Source organism: Bactrocera dorsalis, chromosome 5 (assembly GCF_023373825.1).
Source record: "Bactrocera dorsalis isolate Fly_Bdor chromosome 5, ASM2337382v1, whole genome shotgun sequence".
NCBI classification, from domain to species: domain Eukaryota; kingdom Metazoa; phylum Arthropoda; class Insecta; order Diptera; family Tephritidae; genus Bactrocera; species Bactrocera dorsalis.
Genome location: NC_064307.1, coordinates 46737610 through 46759292, shown reverse-complemented (window position 1 = coordinate 46759292; position 21683 = coordinate 46737610). Strand labels below are relative to the sequence as shown.

Below are 21683 nucleotides of genomic sequence, written 5' to 3'. Positions count from 1 at the left end.
ACATTTGACCAAAATCAAATATACATATTTTTCTGTAGATTTGTTCGAAAAAAAGTTACCAACATTTGGAAATGATAACGTTATGACAGAATCACGCTACAAAAATAATTTGCTGCAACGAAAATTAAGTATTAATTCCATAAACCGAACTATATCCAATTCTCAACTTTCAACATTATTTTCAGTCGATAATAACATTGCAATTTATAAGGGAATGTCTATGTTTGTAAAGAATTTTATAACAAATGCGTCTAAACATTTGCTAAATATTGATCAACATCTCATAAAATCACAGGTAAAAAAGTAATCTTTTTTTAAAATAAACTTTGGTTAACATTTAAAAAAAAATCTATTTTAATTTTTATCTGGACGAATTTTTTAGTACAACCAAATTTTTTAAATTAACTAACAAGAAAAGATAAATATGTATATTGCAATAACTAGATTCATATATGTACATATGTATATGAGAATAATGTATCGATAGTGAGTACTTCTTTAATAGTTTTAACAAAGAGTTATTAAATTTAATGAAGCGAGTTTTTTTTTAATTTTATCCAGATGCTAGTTTTGGAATTCAATATTTTGTGAGAAATATACTAAAACAAATTTTTTACGTATTCGGGTTTTGACGGTTTCCCTGCAAGGAGAAATAAAAAAAATGAATTTTCCTTAAATAGCTAATACCCGAGACAGACATGTAGTAACAATGCCATAGTAAAAGTATCATAGTATTCTGTTTACTACGTTGGTGACACAAATGGCAATTTAGTAAACTCAAATACTAGCTTTGTTTCATAAGCATTAAATATTTCAAAAAAATTGTAAACAATAAATATATTGTGTGTTATGGAGAAAATAAGTTCAATTATTTAAAATACTCTAAAGTTAATTTATTTCCATAGCAAAAAAGCGATTTGGTTAAAGTTTCTCTAAAATCCTCAAATAAAATAAAACATTTTCTGCTTTTCCGGAATAAAAACTGTGAAAAATGTTTTGTTTTCCATTTCATTAATTAATTTTTTAAGTCATTTTGACAGATTATTTCGAAGAACTTTTGTGTAAAAGCTTTCAGCAAAGTTTGTTTAGACACTATATTTCTTATGATACATAAAACATTTTTTTTATTTTCAGGTAACTATGCAGTCAGTTTTATGCTCTTTGAAAACTTCTCAGGTCAGTATGAAGCAACTGCATGAAAAACATAAAGATATTTTTGCAAGCAATTTTGTACCGGATATCAAATACTAAACTTTCATAAATAAAAAATATTAAGGATGTTATAATATGGAATTTTATTTTTATTATTCTGTGTCCGAATCAAGTGCAAATATTTGTCCACTTGTTGAAGGTTCCACTGGCACATATGTTGATTGAAAACAGCGAGAAAATATAGATCGCAAATTAGTTCTCCCTTCGCGCTTTGGTGATTCAGGAATGCAATCGTCGTTATCTCCGTTATGTACACCTTTGCTAACAACGGGATCAACATTCTTATCAAACATCTGCATTCGGTTTGTTTCTACAGATAATGCTGGCGTTAAAAGACTAATCTCATCGAAGCTAGAAGTCGAAACAGATGTATTAAGATTACGAGGAACAGCAACAGACGACGGGTAACTCCGTTTACTACTATTGTTTACAAATCCAAATAATGATGAACTATTGCTGAGGGTCGTATCTTCAGCAATGCACTTCTGGTCCATAACTCTTCTAATGTTTTTAGATTGATTAGGTACCGATGTTTTTAGTTTCCGCTTTTGGCTTGTTTTTGAAGTTGTGCATTCTTGGACTTCACTTTCTTGACAATTGTCATAAAAACTTACCTCTTCTGGTGATAAGGTAGACATGATAAGTATGCAATTAATTTCATCTCTATGGGATATACCCACAAAAACTGGACTAAAAATTGTAATTATTAGTACGCACTGTGGTATTGATAATCCAATGAAATAACATACCTTCCGGCTCCATCGAATTGCAAACATAAGCTTTCATTTAAAGCCTCAGCAAACATAAGAAACGCTCTTAACTCTTTTAAACAAAATGTTATGCACGTTTCTTTTTCAATTTTGTACTTTTCGAACTCATCGGCGCTATAAATACATTGAAAATATATAGTAATATTATTTTTGGAGACAATAAATATTATATAATTACTTCAATTGCAATTGAGACCTCATAAATTTTTCATTAACTCTCGATCCTTCAACATAGTTCTTAACATTTACTTTCTTCTCTTGTGCTTCTAAAGTAATTTCTTCTTCCGCTGGATTAAAGTTATTGGATATTTCAGTGAATATTTTATGTGAACCACAAATACTACAATAAAAAAGAATTTTATTACTTTTTAATTTTTACTTTAACTTACGTGTTGCAGTTGTTTTCTGGTGCCATTTCTGCGGTAATATTTTCTTCGTCATCAACTGAGATAAACGTATTCTTCAAAGTTTCATGTTGGCATTTTAATTGAATCTGAAACTTTGTTCTGTCGTTTAAGAGAGCCATATCACACCGTTCAACCTACATTTTAAAGAATATATGTATGTATATTCTATAATATGATAAATTACATATAAAATTAACACTTTGTGAATAAGTGCATATTAACTCATTCATACAAATCATTCGATATATAACCTTTGATTTTATCTGATTCGCTATTCATGAAGATTAATTGTTTTGTTAATACGTTTTCTATTCCCCAATTTTTTCGCACGTAAACTAGAACAAAATATAACTTTTTTTTACAATTTTTGCCTGTCTGTTCCTGCTCGATCTATTTAAAAATTTAATTTATTTTTATAACTGTGATAATCTGATCAAACAACTTAACGATTTACTACACATTATCTGAGTTTACAGATTCTTACATAGTGTAATAATAAATAATGAATCAAAATCAAATTGTAGGTTTGGAATAGACCCTGACATTTCAAACATACATACATATGTCTAGATTGTAATGAGTCCCCGCATGACACTAGCCACCTGTTATTGTTGTTGTTTTTGTAGCGACAGAATTCTGCGGAGTTGGCAGTCCTTGTCTGTATAAAAATTCGAGTCCGTTCCGGTTACCTAGACCCAACTGTCGTTGGTGCATAATACTCGCTAACCCTACACATCTGACACCCTTCGGGCCGACCCCGACAAAGCAGTACGTTTCCTGGGCCTACCGTTGGATGACGTCAATGACAACTTATCTACTCCTTACCATACTAACAACAACCACATCAGCTATATTAGTGCTTATGTAAAACTAATATTCCTCCCATTTCAAATCTTTGCTTTAAAATTAGTTCTAATATACATATACATATGTATACCTGTTTTGTATTTCTAAACACGGTGAGACAAGCCCTCATATCAAGTTTACAAAAACTTTCTTCATTTTGGTCGACCTCGTAACAATCGAAGAAGCTTCTGCTAAAACGATATGTTCCAACAGCAGATTTAGTTGGATTCAGAGTGCGAAGCTGCATTCCATCAATATTAGCTTCAATGAATAAATCGCCTCCGAACTTTGAAAGTGATTGCACTGCTTTAGCAAAAACTATAGAAAATACACATGGTTAGATGAAGTATATCCATAGTTAAGTTAAAACCTTTTGTATTTCCGCCATCTAAGGTACTTTTCATTTGTAAACACAATTGTCAACACTTTTTGCTCTAATAAGCTTCTTGTAAATAAAATTGCCCGAAACTTTACAACTAATCGATAATTCTAACACTCCTCTATCAATTATTTGCTTTTCCGATTGTATATAAATGTAATGAAAGCGACACACCCCGCAAACCCAACAATGTTAAAATACAAAATTAACAACCCTATTTTCGTGGCCTCACAAAAATTACTACCCTCACTATTGTGAGGTTTTTATGATTTGTGGGGTTATTCGTATACTGAGGTGATTTCAAAAGCTCAAATGCTCACAAATTTGTGATGTCTGAAAGCAAACCTCACAATGCAAAATCGGTTGTGCTTGTTTTGTTAATTTCAATATCTTTAAAGAATTTTGCAATTATTTTATTGAAATAGAATGGTGGAAGGCTTCTCCCAAAGGCGTTGTCTATTATAAGTATAAGTAATCGTCGATTACAATAAATATGTAACTTACAGTCTTTGTGCATTTTATTTTCTTGTGAGCATGAATAAAAAACATAATAGGGGCATTCACTTGCTCTTGCAAGAATGCAGATTGCAATAATACTATACCGAAATATACAAGGGCACGAGACCACCCATTGCAGAATCTAGTAATATATGAACGGTTGATTCGGTTAATTTATTGTGAATGACTATTATGCATGGCCATTGTGAATTGGCGCATCTTCTGCATACATTTTTAACACTGTAACAAATCTTTATAATTTAAATAGAAATTATAAAATCTATTTAAAACTTACCTTCCTCCACAATTTAACAACGTAATATGTCTTTGGACGATGGAGCCATGTGTAGAAGTTTACGCAAGTGAGGAAAGTTCTCTGATCGCCATTCACTTGGGAGTGGCCAGAAACGATTCTTTTACATATGACTCAAGCAGCTCACGACTTCCGGTCTTTGACCGTTCGTTCGAAGGCGAGCTAAAGTGAGAAGGCGAAACATCCCCTGCATAGGGTTGTGCGCTGGGTTTGGGACCCACCACGTAAAAAAACACCCCCAATGAAAAAACCACCAACAGCCTCGGATGAAAGACCCCCCTTTTGATGACGACCATGGCAAACGGGGATTAGGACCCGTTACAACAACAACCACATCAGCTTAAGGACTATGATTTGACGGCATGCACCTGGAATGTCCGGTCCCTTAATTGGGAAGGTGCCGCTGCCCAGGTGGTTGATGTCCTCGTGAAAATAAAGGCTGACATCACCGCCGTCCAAGAAATGCGATGAACGGGACAAGGACAGAAACCAGTAGGTCCTTGTGACATGTACTACAGTGGCCATATAAAGGAGCGCAAGTTTGGTGTTGGATTCGTGGTGGGAGAGAGACTCCGTTGCCGAGTACTATCATTCACTCCAGAGAATGAACGTCTTGCCACAATCCACATTAAAGCGAGGTTCTTCAACATATCGCTGATTTGCGCCCACGCCCCGACGGAAGAGAAGGACGATGTGACCAAAAATGCCTTTTATGAGTGCTTGGAGCGCGGATATGAGATCTGCCCCCGCCACGATGTCAAAATCGTGCTTGGCGACTTTAACGTCAGGGTGCAAAGAAGGTATCTTTGGCACTACGGGCGGTAGATTCAGCCTCAACAACGAAACCTCCTCAAATGGGTTGAGGCTGATCGACTTCGCCGGGGCCCGAAAAATGGTTATCTGTAGTACTAGATTCCAGCATAAGAAGATACATCCAGCTACCAGGCTGTCTCCGGATTGAAAAATCACCAACCAGATCGATCATGTTGTGATAGACGGAAGACACGCCGCGTGCGCTCCGAGGTCCTAACATCGACTCGGACCACTATATTGTTGCAGCCAAAATTCGCACCCGCCTCTGTGCAGCAAAAAACGCACGTCAACAAACACAAGGAAGGTTCGACGTCGAGAAGCTGCAATCATAACAGACAGCCGAACGATTTTCTACTCGGCTTGCACTCCTGCTCTCTGAGAGCACTCGTCAACAACTCGGTATGAGAGAACTGCGGGACGGCCTTTCGAACTCCTTACGTACAGCTGCAATCGAAACCATTGGTTTTCGGAAAGTGCAAAAGAACAAATTATGGAGGGAACACTTCTCCAACCTGCTGAATGGCAGTGAACGCACAACACCAGGAGAAGGCGAACCCGATACCCCAATCGATGACGATGGAGCAGACGTTCCATTGCCCAACTATGAAGAAGTTCGAATAGCAATTGCCCGCCTGAAAAACAACAGCCGATGGATTGCCGGCCGAGCTATTCAAACATGGCGGCGAAGAGCTAAGCAGCACCAAAAGCTCCGTCAGGATCGGGAAGTACCTCTCCGAGCCGTTCGATACCAAACGAGGTTTCAGACAAGGCGACTCCCTATCGTGTGACTTTTTCAATCTGCTGCTGGAGAAAATTATTCGAGCTGCAAAACTTAATCGAGCAGGTACAATCTTTTATATGCCGATAATCTTGATATCATCGGCCTCAACACCCGCGCCGTTAGTTCTGCTTTCTCCAGGCTGAACAAGGAAGCAACGCAAATGGGTCTGGCAGTGAACGAGGGCAAGACGAAAAGCAATTTCCCGCCTGAAAAACAACAACAGCCGATGGATTGCCGGCCGAGCTATTCAAACATGGCGGCGAAGAGCTAAGCAGCACCAAAAGCTCCGTCAGGATCGGGAAGGACCTCTCCGAGCCGTTCGATACCAAACGAGGTTTCAGACAAGGCGACTCCCTATCGTGTGACTTTTTCAATCTGCTGCTGGAGAAAATTATTCGAGCTGCAGAACTTAATCGAGCAGGTACAATCTTTTATAAGAGTGTACAGTTGCTGGCGTATGCCGATAATATTGATATCATCGGCCTCAACACCCGCGCCGTTAGTTCTGCTTTCTCCAGGCTGAACAAGGAAGCAACGCAAATGGGTCTGGCAGTGAACGAGGGCAAGACGAAATATATCCTGTCATCAAACAAACAGTCGTCGCATTCGCGACTTGGCTCTCACGTCACTGTTGACATTCAAAACTTTGAAGTTTTAGATAATTTCGTCTATTTAGGAACCAGCATTAACACCACCAACAATGTAAGCCTGGAAATCCAACGCAGGATTACTCTTGCCAACAGGTGCTACTTCGGACTGAGTAGGCAATTGAAAAGTAAAGTCCTCTCTCGACGAGCAAAGGCCAAACTTTATAATTCCCGTCCTGCTATATGGTGCAGAGGCTTGGACGATGACAACAATGGATGAGTCGACGTTGCGAGTTTTCCAGAGAAAAGTTCTGCGAAAGATTTATGGTGTTTTGCGCGTTGGCCACGGCGAATATCGCATTCGATGGAACGATGAGTTGTGCGAGATTTACGACGACATTGACATAGTTCAGCGAATTAAAAGACAGCGGCTACGCTGGCTAGGTCATGTTGTCCGGATGGATGAAAACTCTCCAGCTCTGAAAGTATTCGACACAGTACCCGCCGCGGGAAGCAGAGGAAGAGGAAGACCTCCACTCCGTTGGAAGGACCAAGTGGAGAAGGACCTGGCTTCGCTTGGAATATCCAATTGGCGCCACGTACCGAAGAGAAGAAACGACTGGCGCGCTGTTGTTGACTCGGCTATAATCGCGTAAGCGGTGTTTACGCCAGTAAAGAAGAAGAAGAAGAAGAAGAGACAATATTTTGTGACTGGCGCTACAAACTGATTAGTGAATACATATTTACTAACTTTACCTCAAAATGTCTCAAGTAGTGATTAGAGACTGCTTACAGAATTCCCCTATATATTGCAACGGATTTATCAATAAATCTTCTACCTTGTAACTCACTCTTGAGTTCCACCACTGGATTGCTAAAGAGAAGTTCCAATTTAATAACAATACACTTATCCTCCAACGAAGTAGGACATGCAAATATTTTTTTTTTGTTATCGACTTAGTTTGACGTGCCAAGTCCGTGAGCGGAAAGTTGATTGTTTCAATTAATTTATTAAAAAAAAAACATTAAGTTAATTTTTCAAAATTATTGTGATCGGTTCAACACCGGCGACGGTCTGTAAAAAGTAATTTTATTTAAGCAGGGCCCTCAGTGCAAAATTGAGTTCCCTGTGTTCTAAAATGCACCCTATAAATCCGTAGTCGTTATATTTCAATGTGTACAAGTAACAAGTTAATTAAAAAATATGTACAAAGTGTGTTAATTTAATTTATATATTTATATGTATATTAATTACTGAAAAAATTTCTTTTCGTTCACGGATTTGTCATCTTCCCGTAAAAAGAGCTGATTTAAAATAAAATCATAATTTTCGCGGCCTCTTTCGTTGGGGACGAAAACTATACATTTACCTTTTCAGTTTAAAGAATGGTTGAGATTCGTACCATATGTGGAAACAAGTAATTAAAGATCTTTAAATACACTTGAATTTTAAATACAATAACAGATGAAGAACCACCCTAATCATCATTTATTAAAATTATATGAAGTTTCTTTATTGTGGCAAGGCTTTTTAATGCCACATCAGTTTTTAATTTCTCGTGAATATATTGTACCCGGCTTTACGGCTGGGGTTTAGATTTAATTAAATATTGAAGTACTTTCAAGAAATATTTCGTTTTATTAGTACTATCTTGTAGTTTTGTAAACGCAAGCATTGGTTTTCAACTTATTATGAAGTGTAGCAAGTCTTAAGAACAAAGAGAAAATGTTAACAGAAGTTGTGTACCGGACACTGATCCTTGTATATATAATTTTTACGACGGTTACAGGGAATATCGCATCTGACCTTCCAAGTTCTCATTCCCAAAGTTATTCGGTTACCACGCTAATTAATGCAAAATGGCAACAAACGCCTTTGTATTTGGAAATTGCAGAATATTTAGCAGATGAAAATCCGGCTTTATTTTGGGATTATGTGAATGAAATTGTGGCGCAACAGAAACCAATTAAAGAATATGGTAAAATATTAGTTACAATTTATTATGCATTTAATTATGTTTTTATCCCTATAATTTTAGCTTCTGAGTCGAACCAATATTTGGCAGCGATTAATATTGCACGTAACAGACTTAATGTACTTCAGTTACCACTGCTTAAACTCGTAGTGTCGTTGCACAGTTTGACTCCTCGAATACAAACACATTTACAAATATCGAATGATATTTATTCAAAATCTAAGTGTAATCAAGATACCTTCGTTCAAATTGATACTGAAGTAATATGTAGTATTGATGAGTTAAGAGAAAAACTCAACTCTCAGAAAGAGGATTTGGAAGAGCTTGTTACATATAGTTTTGACCATGTTTATCCAGGGTCAGAAAATAATTCACGAACAGTTATTCTGCATGGAGATTTTGCGTCTAACAGTTTCTCTGCTTATCACAAAATATTGTCAAAAGAAGCCCGTTCAGGAAATATACGTTACATTGTTCGGCATTATCTAGTAAATAATTCTAATAATAATCCTGTACGACTTTCTGGCTATGGTGTGGAGCTTCATCTTAAGTCTACTGAATACAAAAGTCAGGATGATGCGCCTAAGACACACGAGGACACATTCAAGAATGGTACCGATGACGAAACTGAAATAAAAGGTTTCGACTTCAAAGTACTAAAGAATAGATTTCCAACTTTGTCCGCCTCTTTAGATCAATTCCGTTATAATCTTTTAAAAGGTAATGAAGAAATCACCCAACTGAAAGCATGGGAGTTTCAAGATTTGGGATTGCAAGCAACACGGGCAATTACTGAAGTGCAAGGCGATGAGTCCTTGCAGGTACTGCAATTTATAGCTCACAATTTTCCAATGCAAGCACATACTCTCCTTCATCATAAAATATCAGATGCCTTGCGTACTGAAATTAAACACAATATTGAAGTGTTTGGACGTAGTTTAAACATAATTCCCCCCGATGGAGCACTATTCATCAATGGTTTATTTTTTGATGCTGATACATTGGATCTTGGCGCTATTGTTGAAACAGTGAGAGCTGAAATACATGTGCTCGAGAGTTTACATAAGAACAATATACGAGGCCCACTGGCTGCTGCTTTGCTCGCTTTGGATCTTTCTGGAGCATCTAGCAAAGAATTCGCTATCGATATCAGAGACACAGCAGTAATGTGGATAAATGACATAGAGACTGACCCACAGTATCGTCGTTGGCCATCAAGCGTAATGGATTTATTAAGACCAGCCTTTCCAGGAATGTTACGAAACATACGTAAAAATATTTTCAACTTAGTTTTGGTAGTTGATCCATTAAATCCTGCTAGTAGAAATCTGATAAAATTAGCAGAGAGTTTTGTCATTCATCAAGCGCCAGTAAGACTTGGTCTAGTATTCGATATCCGTAGTGCTGAAAAAGATACTGCTAAAGATTATAATTCAATTATATGTGCATACAATTATGTAACTCAAAATAAGGATGGTCGGTCAGCATTAAGTTTTTTAACAGATGTCTTTGCAGCTGCGGATGCCACAGAAAAGGTGCGACATACACATATTCGTAGTCAATTTAAAAAAACCTTTAGTAGTTTATCTGGAGGCAAAATTGATGACATTTTGGGCGAAGACTCAGACTACGATTATGGAAAACAATTGTCGCAAGAATTTATTGAACGTTTAGGATTTGCCAATTCCCCTCAGGCGTTATTGAATGGCGTACCAATGCAACAAAATTTATTAACCTCTGATAGTGAATTTGAAGAGGCAATTTTTTCGGAAATCATCCAACAGACTAGCACTTTTCAGAAAGCGGTTTATAAAGGAGATCTAACTGACACTGACTCAGTTATAGATTATTTAATGAATCAAGATCATGTTATGCCACGATTAAATCAACGTATTCTCAATACGGATACGTCTAAATTCCTTGATTTTTCGGGAATCGAATATAAGGACTTAACCAATATTCAAGATTTAGCTCAGCTTTCAAATCGCGATATGACGGCTACTTTATTGTCCAATATAAAATATTTCGGAGCTAAACATGCTACTGAACACATTGGTAATTACGAATTAAACTTCTTAACTATTTGGGTTATTGCTGATATCGAACAGCCGGAAGGACGCGAACTGTTAGCGAATGCACTTAATTATCTTAAGTCTGGAAGTAGTGTACGAATCGGCTTTTTGCCTAATGTTGAAGGTTCATCTATATCAAATAAAAATAATTTAAATCGCTTAGCATGGTCTGCTACACAAACACTTCCCCCCGTCGAAGCTACGGACTTAGTTTTGAAATGGCTCAATAATCCCAACACGATAAGTGAAATTCCAAATGCTGTCAACGAAATACTTTCATCAACTGAGTTACATATGAAGATGTTGCGAGTTTATGTGCAACGCATTTTCGGATTGCCAAAGTCTCTCCGTTTAGTAGTTGGAAATGGAAAGATATTCGGACCATTATCAAAAGGTGAAAAGTTTAATGTGGAAGACTTTGGGCTGATTGATAGATTCAATGCTTTTCAATATGCCGATAAAATTCGAAAAATACTAAAACAAAGTGTCGAAAATGAGGCAGATACTGCGGATGATACTGTAATCAACAGCGATACTGTGCTCAAGTTATATGCCAGCCTTGTGCCCAGACAATCAAAGACTCGTTTTAAGATACCTGATGATATAAAGAAACATAATTCAGTGGTCTCCTTAGCACCTAAACAGTCACTGATGCCACATTTTGATATTTCTGCTGTTGTTGATCCTGCTTCGAGAAGTGCACAGAAACTCGCTCCAATTCTTATTTTATTGCGGAATATTCTCAACTGTGAAATGAACATATATTTAACACCTGTCGGACAACACAGCGATATGCCTGTAAAGAACTTTTATCGGTATGTTGTGGAACCGGAGGTACAATTTCAAACCAACGGCAAGTTAGCAGAAGGTCCTATATCAAAGTTCACAGGCTTACCTGTTAACTCATTACTTACTCAAAATTTACAGGTGCCGGAAAATTGGCTTGTAGAGGCTGTGCATTCTGTATATGACTTAGATAATATCAAATTAAGCGAAATTGGTGGGCCTGTCCATAGCGAATATGAATTGGAGTATTTGTTATTAGAAGGTCATTGTTTCGATTCGAATTCTGGTGCACCTCCTCGTGGTCTCCAAGTCACGTTGGGAACAGAAAAATCTCCTGCTATTGTTGATACCATTGTAATGGCTAACCTTGGCTATTTCCAACTTAAAGCTAATCCTGGTGTTTGGGAACTGCGTCTACGCGAAGGAAAATCTGCTGATATTTATGATATTGGCCATGCAGAAGGTCCCAATACAATACATCAAAATCAATTAACAAAAGTCGTGATTAATTCTCTGCGATCTCATGTGATAAAACTCAGAGTTGCAAAAAAACCGGGTAAACAGAATGCAGATTTGCTGGGTGACGACGAGGATGATTCAAAATCAGGTATTTGGAACTCTATTGCTAGTTCGTTTGGAGGCGGATCTTCACCCACCGCATCGGATAAACATGGTGCAGAGGACTCCGAAACAATAAATATTTTTTCCGTTGCTTCCGGTCATTTATATGAACGCCTGTTGCGCATTATGATGCTATCTGTGTTAAAGCAAACGAAATCACCTGTTAAGTTCTGGTTCCTGAAAAATTACTTATCTCCACAATTTACAGACTTCCTTCCTCATATGGCGAGAGAATATGGTTTTCAATACGAACTTGTTCAATATAAGTGGCCACGGTGGCTTCATCAACAAACAGAAAAGCAGCGCACGATTTGGGGATATAAAATACTTTTCCTGGATGTTCTATTCCCCCTTAATGTTCGCAAGATAATTTTCGTGGATGCAGATGCCATTGTACGTACAGATATTAAAGAACTTTATGATATGGACTTAGGAGGAGCACCATACGCCTACACACCCTTCTGTGATTCTCGAAAGGAAATGGAGGGCTTCCGTTTTTGGAAGCAAGGCTATTGGCGTAGCCATCTTATGGGCAGACGATACCATATCTCGGCTTTGTATGTGGTTGACCTTAAACGATTCCGCAAAATTGCAGCTGGTGATCGATTACGTGGTCAATATCAGGCTTTGAGCCAGGATCCAAATAGTCTTGCAAATTTAGATCAGGACTTACCAAACAACATGATACATCAGGTCGCCATCAAATCATTGCCGGATGAATGGTTGTGGTGTCAAACATGGTGCAGCGACAGCTCTTTTAAGAAAGCAAAAGTGATTGATTTATGTAATAATCCAATGACCAAAGAAGCTAAACTGACAGCAGCTCAACGTATAGTACCCGAATGGAAGGATTATGATGTTGAAATTAAAAATTTAATGATGAAAATCGAGGACCATGAAAATACTGATCATTACGCCCAGGCCAGCGCAAGCAACGGAAGCCCGAAATCAAGTAATGAAAATAATGATGACAAAAACATGAAACACGAAGAACTGTAATTTTCATTCCCGCTGTCCTGTGATTGTAGTAGTCATAAATATTCACATATTTTGATCATAAATGTTCCGTATAAGTTTTTTATATACCTTTATTTCGTTTAGAATAATTAAATATAAATAATATCAAAACAATGGTTTAATTTAGTTCAAAAGGTATAATTTACAATACAATACATTTTTACCTAATTTCAAAAAAAGTTGTCAAACAATTTCATATATTGGCAATCGCAATTATTAAGTAAAGTACTTTTGAAGAGTTCCCTGCTCGTACATTTTTTTAACATCTGTGCCGCCTCCTATAAATTTTCCATTAATAAAGACCCTTGGCACCTGAAAACAAAAATTATGTATGTTATATTTTTCATTTTGTTTATAGCGAAAATATGTAACAAATTTATAAAAATTATGTAAGGCTAAAATTATTTTGGCGGAGAATATTATGAAAATAGTTCGCTAACTATTTCTGGCCAAATTCTTATTATAAAAGGAAGACGTAAAATGAACTTCTTGTGTAATTAAGCTAATAAAAATAACAACAAATACAATTTAAATATTTGCTTAGTTTAATTAAACTGGTTGCCAGTATTTTACTAATCAGAATTTAGTTAACATACTATACATATACAGTACTTGTCCAATAAATTACGGACGAGAGCAATAATTTAAAGCTGATTCATTAAAAATTAAAATCAAAATATGATTAAATACAAAAATATAACAATTTAAGTTTAATGTATATAGCGTATAAAAAATAATTTTTTTCTAAAATACGTCAAATATTTATGTTTTTATTAATGATTAAAGTTTGAACTCTGCATATTTTTTTCTTCGTTCGTAATTTATTGGACAAGTACTGTATGTAATTTATAATAAATTTCTAAAAAAAAAAATATTTGTTTTTCGTTGTTTCGTTAGCTTCGATATGGTTACATGTGAAACTACTAGCAATACCTTCTATATTTATTGAATACAACTTTATCCCTTACTCCCCGTTATTCATATCTTTAATTGATTGTTTAATGAAAACCAACTTACGGTTCTACCGCCCGTTATCTCTCCAAGGATGTTTTGAATTTCTTCAGTGTCATTACGACTATCTAGTTCAACAACATATGCGGCTACAGAAAGTTTGCGGAATTGCTACATTTATTTAAAGATAAGTATTAATCGCAAATTAAGAAAACATTAATTAAGTTCTACGAACCTCTTTGGCCATTGTGCAATAAGGACAGTAGCTTTTAGAAAATATAACAACCTTATTGTTTGCGATTATGTCGCGAACCATATCTGCTTGAGGGCTGCTCATATTCACACTTTGTGGAGGCTTTCTTGGTAAAGCTGAAATGACTGAACCCATACATGAGCTGTTTACATCCACGTAGATTTCTTGGAATTTTTAAGTGTTTAAAGCAGAGATAAGAGATACCCAATTCTCTGACACTTCAATTTAAGAGCGAAAACCACTTCTCCGACCTTGACAGTTCACTGGATAGGTTAGGTTTGACGTTTAACAATTGGAAAAACTAGAATGGCCAGATTGAAATCCTACCAAAAATATATGGGAACAGAGAGATTTGTTACCTCCGTTCAAGTTCACTAAATAAAATGTAAACCAAGGAAAAATAAAAATGCGCGACATATGTATAAATGTAATTGATGAAACGTTATGTGATGTGATGCTTCGTGGTATTAATTCTCAATTAAATATTTAAAAACGGTCAATATACGTATAAAGTAGTAAATATTGTGTGTTTTATTGAAATGTCCAAAGATTATTATTTTCACTGACCTCGTGTTACCATAGTGTTTTTTTTTCAACAAAAAGTATGTGGGAGAAGAGAGAAAAGTATAGAAATCTGTATTGTCAATATTGCAAATGGAGATCACATTTTGCCTATGTTTAGCAGTAGCTATCGACATATTTATCTTGGTAAACATTGCTAGCAAATACCGTAATTTTTTTTGACGGACAATTTAAGATTTACGGGCCGTCTCGACAGGATAAAATCTATGTCTTACTAACTGGTTTTCCCTGCCTATTGCCTGTGGAGACTCCATATTGCTTATTTCTTACAATATATGGCAAACTAATTAGTTTACCATATATTGTAAGCAATAAGCTGTCACTTCAGCAGTTTGACAGCGCAGTTTTCATTTCTATGAAAATTTCGAAGAGACAACATATCCCATTTACACATATGCCGACGGCATTTTCATTTCGGTAATATGAAATTTAGAAGATCGAATATTAAGACGATTGTGTTATGTTATAAAAATAAAGTACATGTTCAAAATAACATTTTTTCAAAAAATTAATATTTAGTTTAATATTGTTAATTTACAGAAAAATTATGGAATGAGCGAAGTCTTAAATTTAATAAACTTATACAAGCATAAATAATCATTTCTCAATTTAAATTTATTAATTTAATTGGTATATAAAATTTATGCCAGAATTATTATATAGTAGTCCAAAAATATGAGTTCTTATTTTCTCAGAAATACATTTGTAAAAAAGGGATCTTCATCCTTTTCTTATTATCTTATTTTTCCCAAGAAATACATTTATGAACAAAAGATCTTTACCCTTTTCTTATTATTTTATTTGTCCCAGAAAATACGTTTGTAAAGGATCTTTATCCTTTTTTTATTTTCCTCATAAAAGATTTAAACAGTTCAAGAGCTCAAAACATGCGCTACATCAGCTACCTACCCGACGGCATTTCGCAATATGATAAAATAAATTTTTCAAGAGCTCGAAGCATGCGCTACATCAGCTCGAACCTACCTATCCTACGCCTTTGCGCAAATGATTATGTTATGATAACAAATGCCCACATAAAGATTTGGCAATGGCAATAGCAATAGATTTGACAGTTAGTAAGACATAGATTTTATCCTGTCGAGACGGAGCGTTATAAAAATCAGTATTGCTAGCAATATATTGCTAAGTTTAGCAATTGATGTCTAATCAGAGAACATAAAAACCAGCAACTTAAAAACATAAGGGGTATTCGCTTGCTCTTGAAAAACCCTTGCACGGTGCAAGAATTGCATATATTTTCTCTTGGTGCACCGGTACAACAACAAACACACGCAGAAAATTATTTGCAATGGCAGTAAAATATGTCAAACCAAAACCCATGTATATTTGCGTGCAATGTCACGCAAAAAAATAATTGCAACCCTGTTTTAGCTGTCATTTTACATAAAGACATATTGCGTCGTTAAATTGTTGAGGACGGTTAGTTTTAAATATATTTTATAATTTTTATTTAAATTATAAAGATTTGTTACAGTTTTTTTGTTAAAAATGTATGCAGAAGGTGCGCTAATTCACAAAAGCCATGCATAATAGTCATTCACAATAAATTGACCGAATCAGCCGTTCATATATCACTAGATTCTGCAATGGGTGCTATCGTGCCCTTGTATATTTCGGTATAGTATTTTTGCAATCTGTAATTTTGCAAGAGCAAGCGAATACCCCTATAGAGAAGGTGCAGGTTCAATAACGAACATTTAAAATTTTCAACCGGATAACTAACCTCACAACAATGGAATTGACCCCATGAAATTTTAACATTGTTTACACAGAGAACACGAAACATAGAGAATGTGTAAATTAAATTTTCTTTGCAGTCGCAACCGAGTTGTCAAACCGTACGGTCGCATTTTTCTTTTTCTCTCGCGGTCATTCTAGTGGTGTCTGTGTTATAACGCTACTTTACAGTTTTGCACAAATAACTTTTTTACTGTTAATTTCTCGCTGTATTTATTTCTTATTGTTAACTGGTGCTACATTTATAAATTTTTGCATACATAAAAAGTAATATTTTCACAATGCCCCCTGGGGCCAATAATCTGGGTGATAATAGGTTTGCCCTATTATCCTCAGCCCAGAAGACTAAAAGAAAAAAGCCTGAGCAAACAACGTTGGAACTATTTCCGGAACTCCCCATTACAAAGAAGGATGACCCCAAATACCTCGTCATTAAGTCGCGGGATGCCAGTAAACCCATCACTTCCATCTCCTGCTTCGCGACTTATAAAGGTATTCAATCCATCAGTAAAGATATTAACAACGTCTCGTCACTTCGCGATGGCAGCCTACTCCTCCTTGTAAAAAATCAAAAAATTGCCGATAAATTCCTTTCTACTAAAAATCTACCCGGTGCAGGTGCTGTTGAAGTTGCTCTTCACAGCACCCTTAACTCAGTCAAGGGCACAATTTATGCCCCCTTTATTTGCCAACTTAGCGACGATGAAATAATTGAAGGTCTCAAGGAACAAGGTGTCTCTGCAGTCCACAAGTTTAACAAAATAGTTAAAGGCGTTCGTGTACCTACTGGTGCCGTATTATTAACATTCAATAAATATACACTTCCTAACAGAATTGATGTAGCCTGGAGAACCCTTGATGTCCGTCCGTATTACCCTAATCCTTTGCGCTGCAAAACTTGTCAGCTATTAGGACACATCGCTAAACACTGCGTAAAAACTCCTTCCTGTGTCATTTGCAACCTTCCTCCTAACCACTCTCCTCCTTCTGATTGCACCAGAGTTTACTGCGCTAACTGCGCAGGTGAACACCCCTCGTCCTCAAATGCTTGCCCTAAATTTATTCAATCGAAAGAAATATTAAAAATTAAAACTATACACAAATGCACCATGCGTGACGCCATTACCAAGTATAAAAATCAATTTCCTTCCACCCCATCCCCCTCCTCCTTCGCCAACGTGGCAAAAATGCAAACTAACAATGATATAAATACAAATTCAAAAAATCCTAATAACAAAGATAATACTTCAATATCAAAAAACTCTAACCTCAATAATAACGCAACAACAACAAAAACTAACAACGATTCATCCTCCACCAACAATCCATTGCATCATATAGAACTTTCAGAAACCTCAAAGAACTCCCCTCTTCTATACCCTCCATCCTTGGATTCTTCCCCCTCCCCATCTTTCTCTCCACTTTCCCACATCTCATCGCCCTCCTCACACTCCTTATCTTTTGCCATCTCCCCTCTTGTTCACAACACCCATCCAACTTCCTCCTCCCCTTCATCTCCGTCACCCTCGTTGATGGAACAATAAATTCCCATAACCTCGCATTATTATTTTTTCTTTATTTTTCTATCCATGTTATCCATCCTTCAGTGGTATTTGAACGGATACTTAATAAATACATCGAACTCTAACTTTTATAAACTCATCATTATTTGTGCCTATTCCCCTCCTAATTAATCTTTCACTTTAAGTTATTTTAATAGTTCACTAGTTTAACCTCCTTTTTCGATTTCTCTCCTCAATTCTCCTCGTGGCAATCTACTATATCCGCAAGATATAGCCTTAGAATCTGCTCTTCAAAATCAGTACAATTTTATCCCTAATATCAGTCACCAAAACTATGCTGATGATTTAGTATTATTTTCTAATTCCTCCGATTTGTCCGTTGTTACGTCTTCCTTTTCTAAAATCTTTTCCCTCTTATTCCTTTGGTTCGGTTCTTCGGGCACGTCAATTTTCTTCCTCTAAATCTAAGTTATTACATATTTGTAAGAAACATCAATGTAATACACCCACACTTACCGTTAATAATATAAATTTAATCTGTACAGATAGTTTTAAGTTCCTAGGCTTAAAATTAGACTCTAAGTATTCATTTAAGCAACATTGTCAATATGTAAGAAAAAGAATATTTGTTACCAACGTCTCCGATAAAAACATATTGCCTTAATCTGGACTATTTTTTAAAAAAAGACAATATGGTAGACAGCTTATATAATCTCTATCAACAATGATGATCCTGCTCAACTTTTAAAGAACCCAACTATTATCCCACCAGTCAGCCGAAAGCCTATGATGCTAGTGCTGCGTACAATAGTTAATATAATAATTTGTTTGTTATGTTAGCTTTAATAAAATAAAATAAAATAAAAAAATTTTCTTTGATGCTTGATTGGTCAGCTAACAGAACCGAAACCGGGATTTCACCATATTCGCTGCTATTTAGCAGAAGTACGTAAAAGACGACTGTTTACAAACAGAGGAACGTGCACGAAACGAGAAATGGAAGTAAAGCAAAAAATAAAAATGTCATATCACATATGCGTGATAGCTTTTTTAATGAAGAAAAATTGGAGGAATTATATTTTCGTACACAAATGTGGAATTGATAATATGCGAAAGTTTAGGCAAAAAGTGGTTTTCTTATTTTTTTAACAATGTCTTGGTTAAGAAGTGAAAAATGTATATTTACACTTATTGGATAATTCCTGGAGGATGGAGTCATGTGTAGAAGTTCACGCAAGTGAGGAAAGTTCTCTGATCGCCATTCACTTGGGAGTGGCCAGAAACGATTCTTTTACATATGACTCAAGCAGCTCACGACTTCCGGTCTTTGACCAAGTATCCTCTGGGTAGCCTAAGAACATCCGTTTGAAGGCGAGCTAACGTGAGAAGGCGAAACATCCCCTGCATAGGGTTGTGCGCTGGGTTTGGGACCCGCCACGTAAAAAAACACCCCCAATGAAAAAGCAAACACAGCCTCGGATGAGAGACCCCCCTTTTGATGACGACCATGGCAAACGAAATAAGGACTATGATTTGAGGGCATGCACCTGGAATGTCCGGTCCCTTAATTGGGAAGGTGCCGCTGCCCAGCTGGTAGATGTCCCCGTAAAGATAAAGGCTGACATCACCGCCGTCCAAGAAATGCGATGGACGGGACAAGGACAGAGACGAGTAGGTCCTTGTGACATTTACTACAGTGGCCATATAAAGGAGCGCAAGTTTGGTGTTGGATTCGTGGTGGGAGAGAGACTCCGTCGCCGAGTACTATCATTCACTCCGGAGAATGAACGTCTAGCCACAATCCGCATCAAAGCGAGGTTCTTCAACATATCGCTGATTTGCGCCCACGCCCCGACGGAAGAGAAGGACGATGTGACCAAAGATGCTTTTTATGAGTGCTTGGAGCGCACTTATGAGAGATGCCCCCGCCACGATGTCAAAATCGTGCTTGGCGACTTCAACGCCAGGATGGGCAAAGAAGGTATCTTCGGCACTACGGTCGGTAAATTCAGCCTCCACGAGGAAACATCCCCAAATGGGTTGAGGCTGATCGACTTCGCCGGGGCCCGAAATATGGTTATCTGTAGTACTAGATTCCAGCATAAGAAGATACATCAAGCTACCTGGCTGTCTCCGGATCGAAAAACCACCAACCAGATCGATCATGTTGTGACAGACGGAAGACACGTCTCCAGTGTTTTAGATGTGCGTGCGCTCCGAGGTCCTAACATCGACTCGGACCACTATCTTGTTGCAGCTAAGATTCGCACCCGCCTCTGTGCAGCAAAAAACGCACGCCAACAAACACAAGGAAGGTTCGACGTCGAGAAGCTGCAATCACAACAGACAGCCGAGCGATTTTCTACTCGGCTTGCACTCCTGCTCTCTGAGAGCACTCGTCAACAACTCGGTATAAGGGAACTGTGGGACGGCATTTCAAACTCCTTACGTACAGCTGCAACCGAAACCATTGGTTTTCGGAAGGTGCAAAAGAACAGCTGGTACGACGAGGAGTGCCGTGTCGCAGCGGAGAGAAAACAGGCTGCCTACCTCGCAACGTTACGATCGACCACAACACGTGCGGGATGGGATAGATACCGAGAGTTGAAGAGGGAAGCGAGACGCATTTGCAGACAGAAGAAGAAAGAGGCCGAAATGCGTGAGTACGAACAGCTTGATAAGCTGGCCGACAGGGGTAATGCTCGAAAATTCTACGAAAAAATGCGGCGACTTACAGAAGGTTTCAAGACCGGAGCATACTCCTGTAGAACCCCCAAAGGTGATCTAGCCACCGATGCCCAGAGCATACTTAGATTATGGAGGGAACACTTCTCCAGCCTGCTGAATGGCAGTGAACACATAGCACCAGGAGAAGGCGAACCCGATACCCCAATCGATGACGATGGAGCAGACGTTCCATTGCCCGACCATGACGAAGTTCGAATAGCAGTTGCCCGCCTGAAGAACAACAAAGCGGCAGGGGCAGACGGATTGCCGGCCGAGCTATTCAAACACGGCGGCGAAGAACTGATAAGAAGCTGATGCATCAGCTTCTTTGCAAAATATGGTCGGATGAGAGCATGCCCAACGATTGGAATTTAAGTGTGCTATGCCCAATCCATAAAAAAGGAGACCCCACAATCTGCGCCAACTACCGTGGGATTAGCCTCCTCAACATCGCGTACAAGGTTCTATCGAGCGTATTGTGTGAAAGATTAAAGCCCACCGTCAACAAACTGATTGGACCTAATCAATGTGGCTTTAGGCCTGGAAAAACAATAACCGAACAGATATTCACTATGCGTCAAATCTTGGAAAAGATGACGTTAAAGAGAATCGACATGCACCACCCTTTAGTTGATTTCAAAGCTGCTTTCGATAGCACGAAAAGGAGCTGCCTTTATGCCGCAATGTCTGAATTTGGTATCCCCGCAAAACTAATACGGTTGTGTAAACTGACGTTGAGCGGGACCAAAAGCTCCGTCAGGATCGGGAAGGACCTCTCCGAGCCGTTCGATACCAAACGAGGTTTCAGACA

General features: G+C 37.4%; 5 protein-coding genes across 5 annotated transcripts in view; 3 read left to right on the top strand and 2 right to left on the bottom strand.

The window, feature by feature from the left end:
* Positions 1-21683, top strand: part of LOC105224260 (delta-1-pyrroline-5-carboxylate synthase) — a 237945-nt gene that overhangs the window by 24175 nt on the left and 192087 nt on the right. The window lies entirely within an intron of this gene.
* On the top strand, positions 39-1283 carry LOC105224255 (biogenesis of lysosome-related organelles complex 1 subunit 3; the record flags this gene model as incomplete). The annotated part of the gene is given in 3 exon segments (XM_049458458.1): positions 39-128; positions 186-295; positions 1135-1283. Coding segments are annotated over 3 exon segments (317 nt in total), but the record flags the coding sequence as incomplete, so codon positions are not given.
* Positions 1277-3763, bottom strand: LOC105224256 (cell cycle checkpoint control protein RAD9A). The gene is made up of 6 exons (XM_011202281.4): positions 3606-3763; positions 3327-3553; positions 2372-2523; positions 2161-2322; positions 1962-2096; positions 1277-1902 (listed from the first exon to the last, which is right to left on the bottom strand). Exons 1-6 carry the CDS (start codon positions 3637-3639, stop codon positions 1305-1307), a joined length of 1308 nt encoding a protein of 435 aa, XP_011200583.1. The 5' UTR covers positions 3640-3763; the 3' UTR covers positions 1277-1304.
* Positions 8147-13613, top strand: LOC105224257 (UDP-glucose:glycoprotein glucosyltransferase). The gene is made up of 2 exons (XM_011202282.4): positions 8147-8585; positions 8646-13613. Exons 1-2 carry the CDS (start codon positions 8333-8335, stop codon positions 13058-13060), a joined length of 4668 nt encoding a protein of 1555 aa, XP_011200584.1. The 5' UTR covers positions 8147-8332; the 3' UTR covers positions 13061-13613.
* Positions 13132-14624, bottom strand: LOC105224259 (uncharacterized). The gene is made up of 3 exons (XM_011202283.4): positions 14265-14624; positions 14096-14200; positions 13132-13390 (listed from the first exon to the last, which is right to left on the bottom strand). The coding sequence occupies exons 1-3, from the start codon at positions 14415-14417 to the stop codon at positions 13295-13297; spliced, it is 354 nt and encodes a 117-aa protein (XP_011200585.2). The 5' UTR covers positions 14418-14624; the 3' UTR covers positions 13132-13294.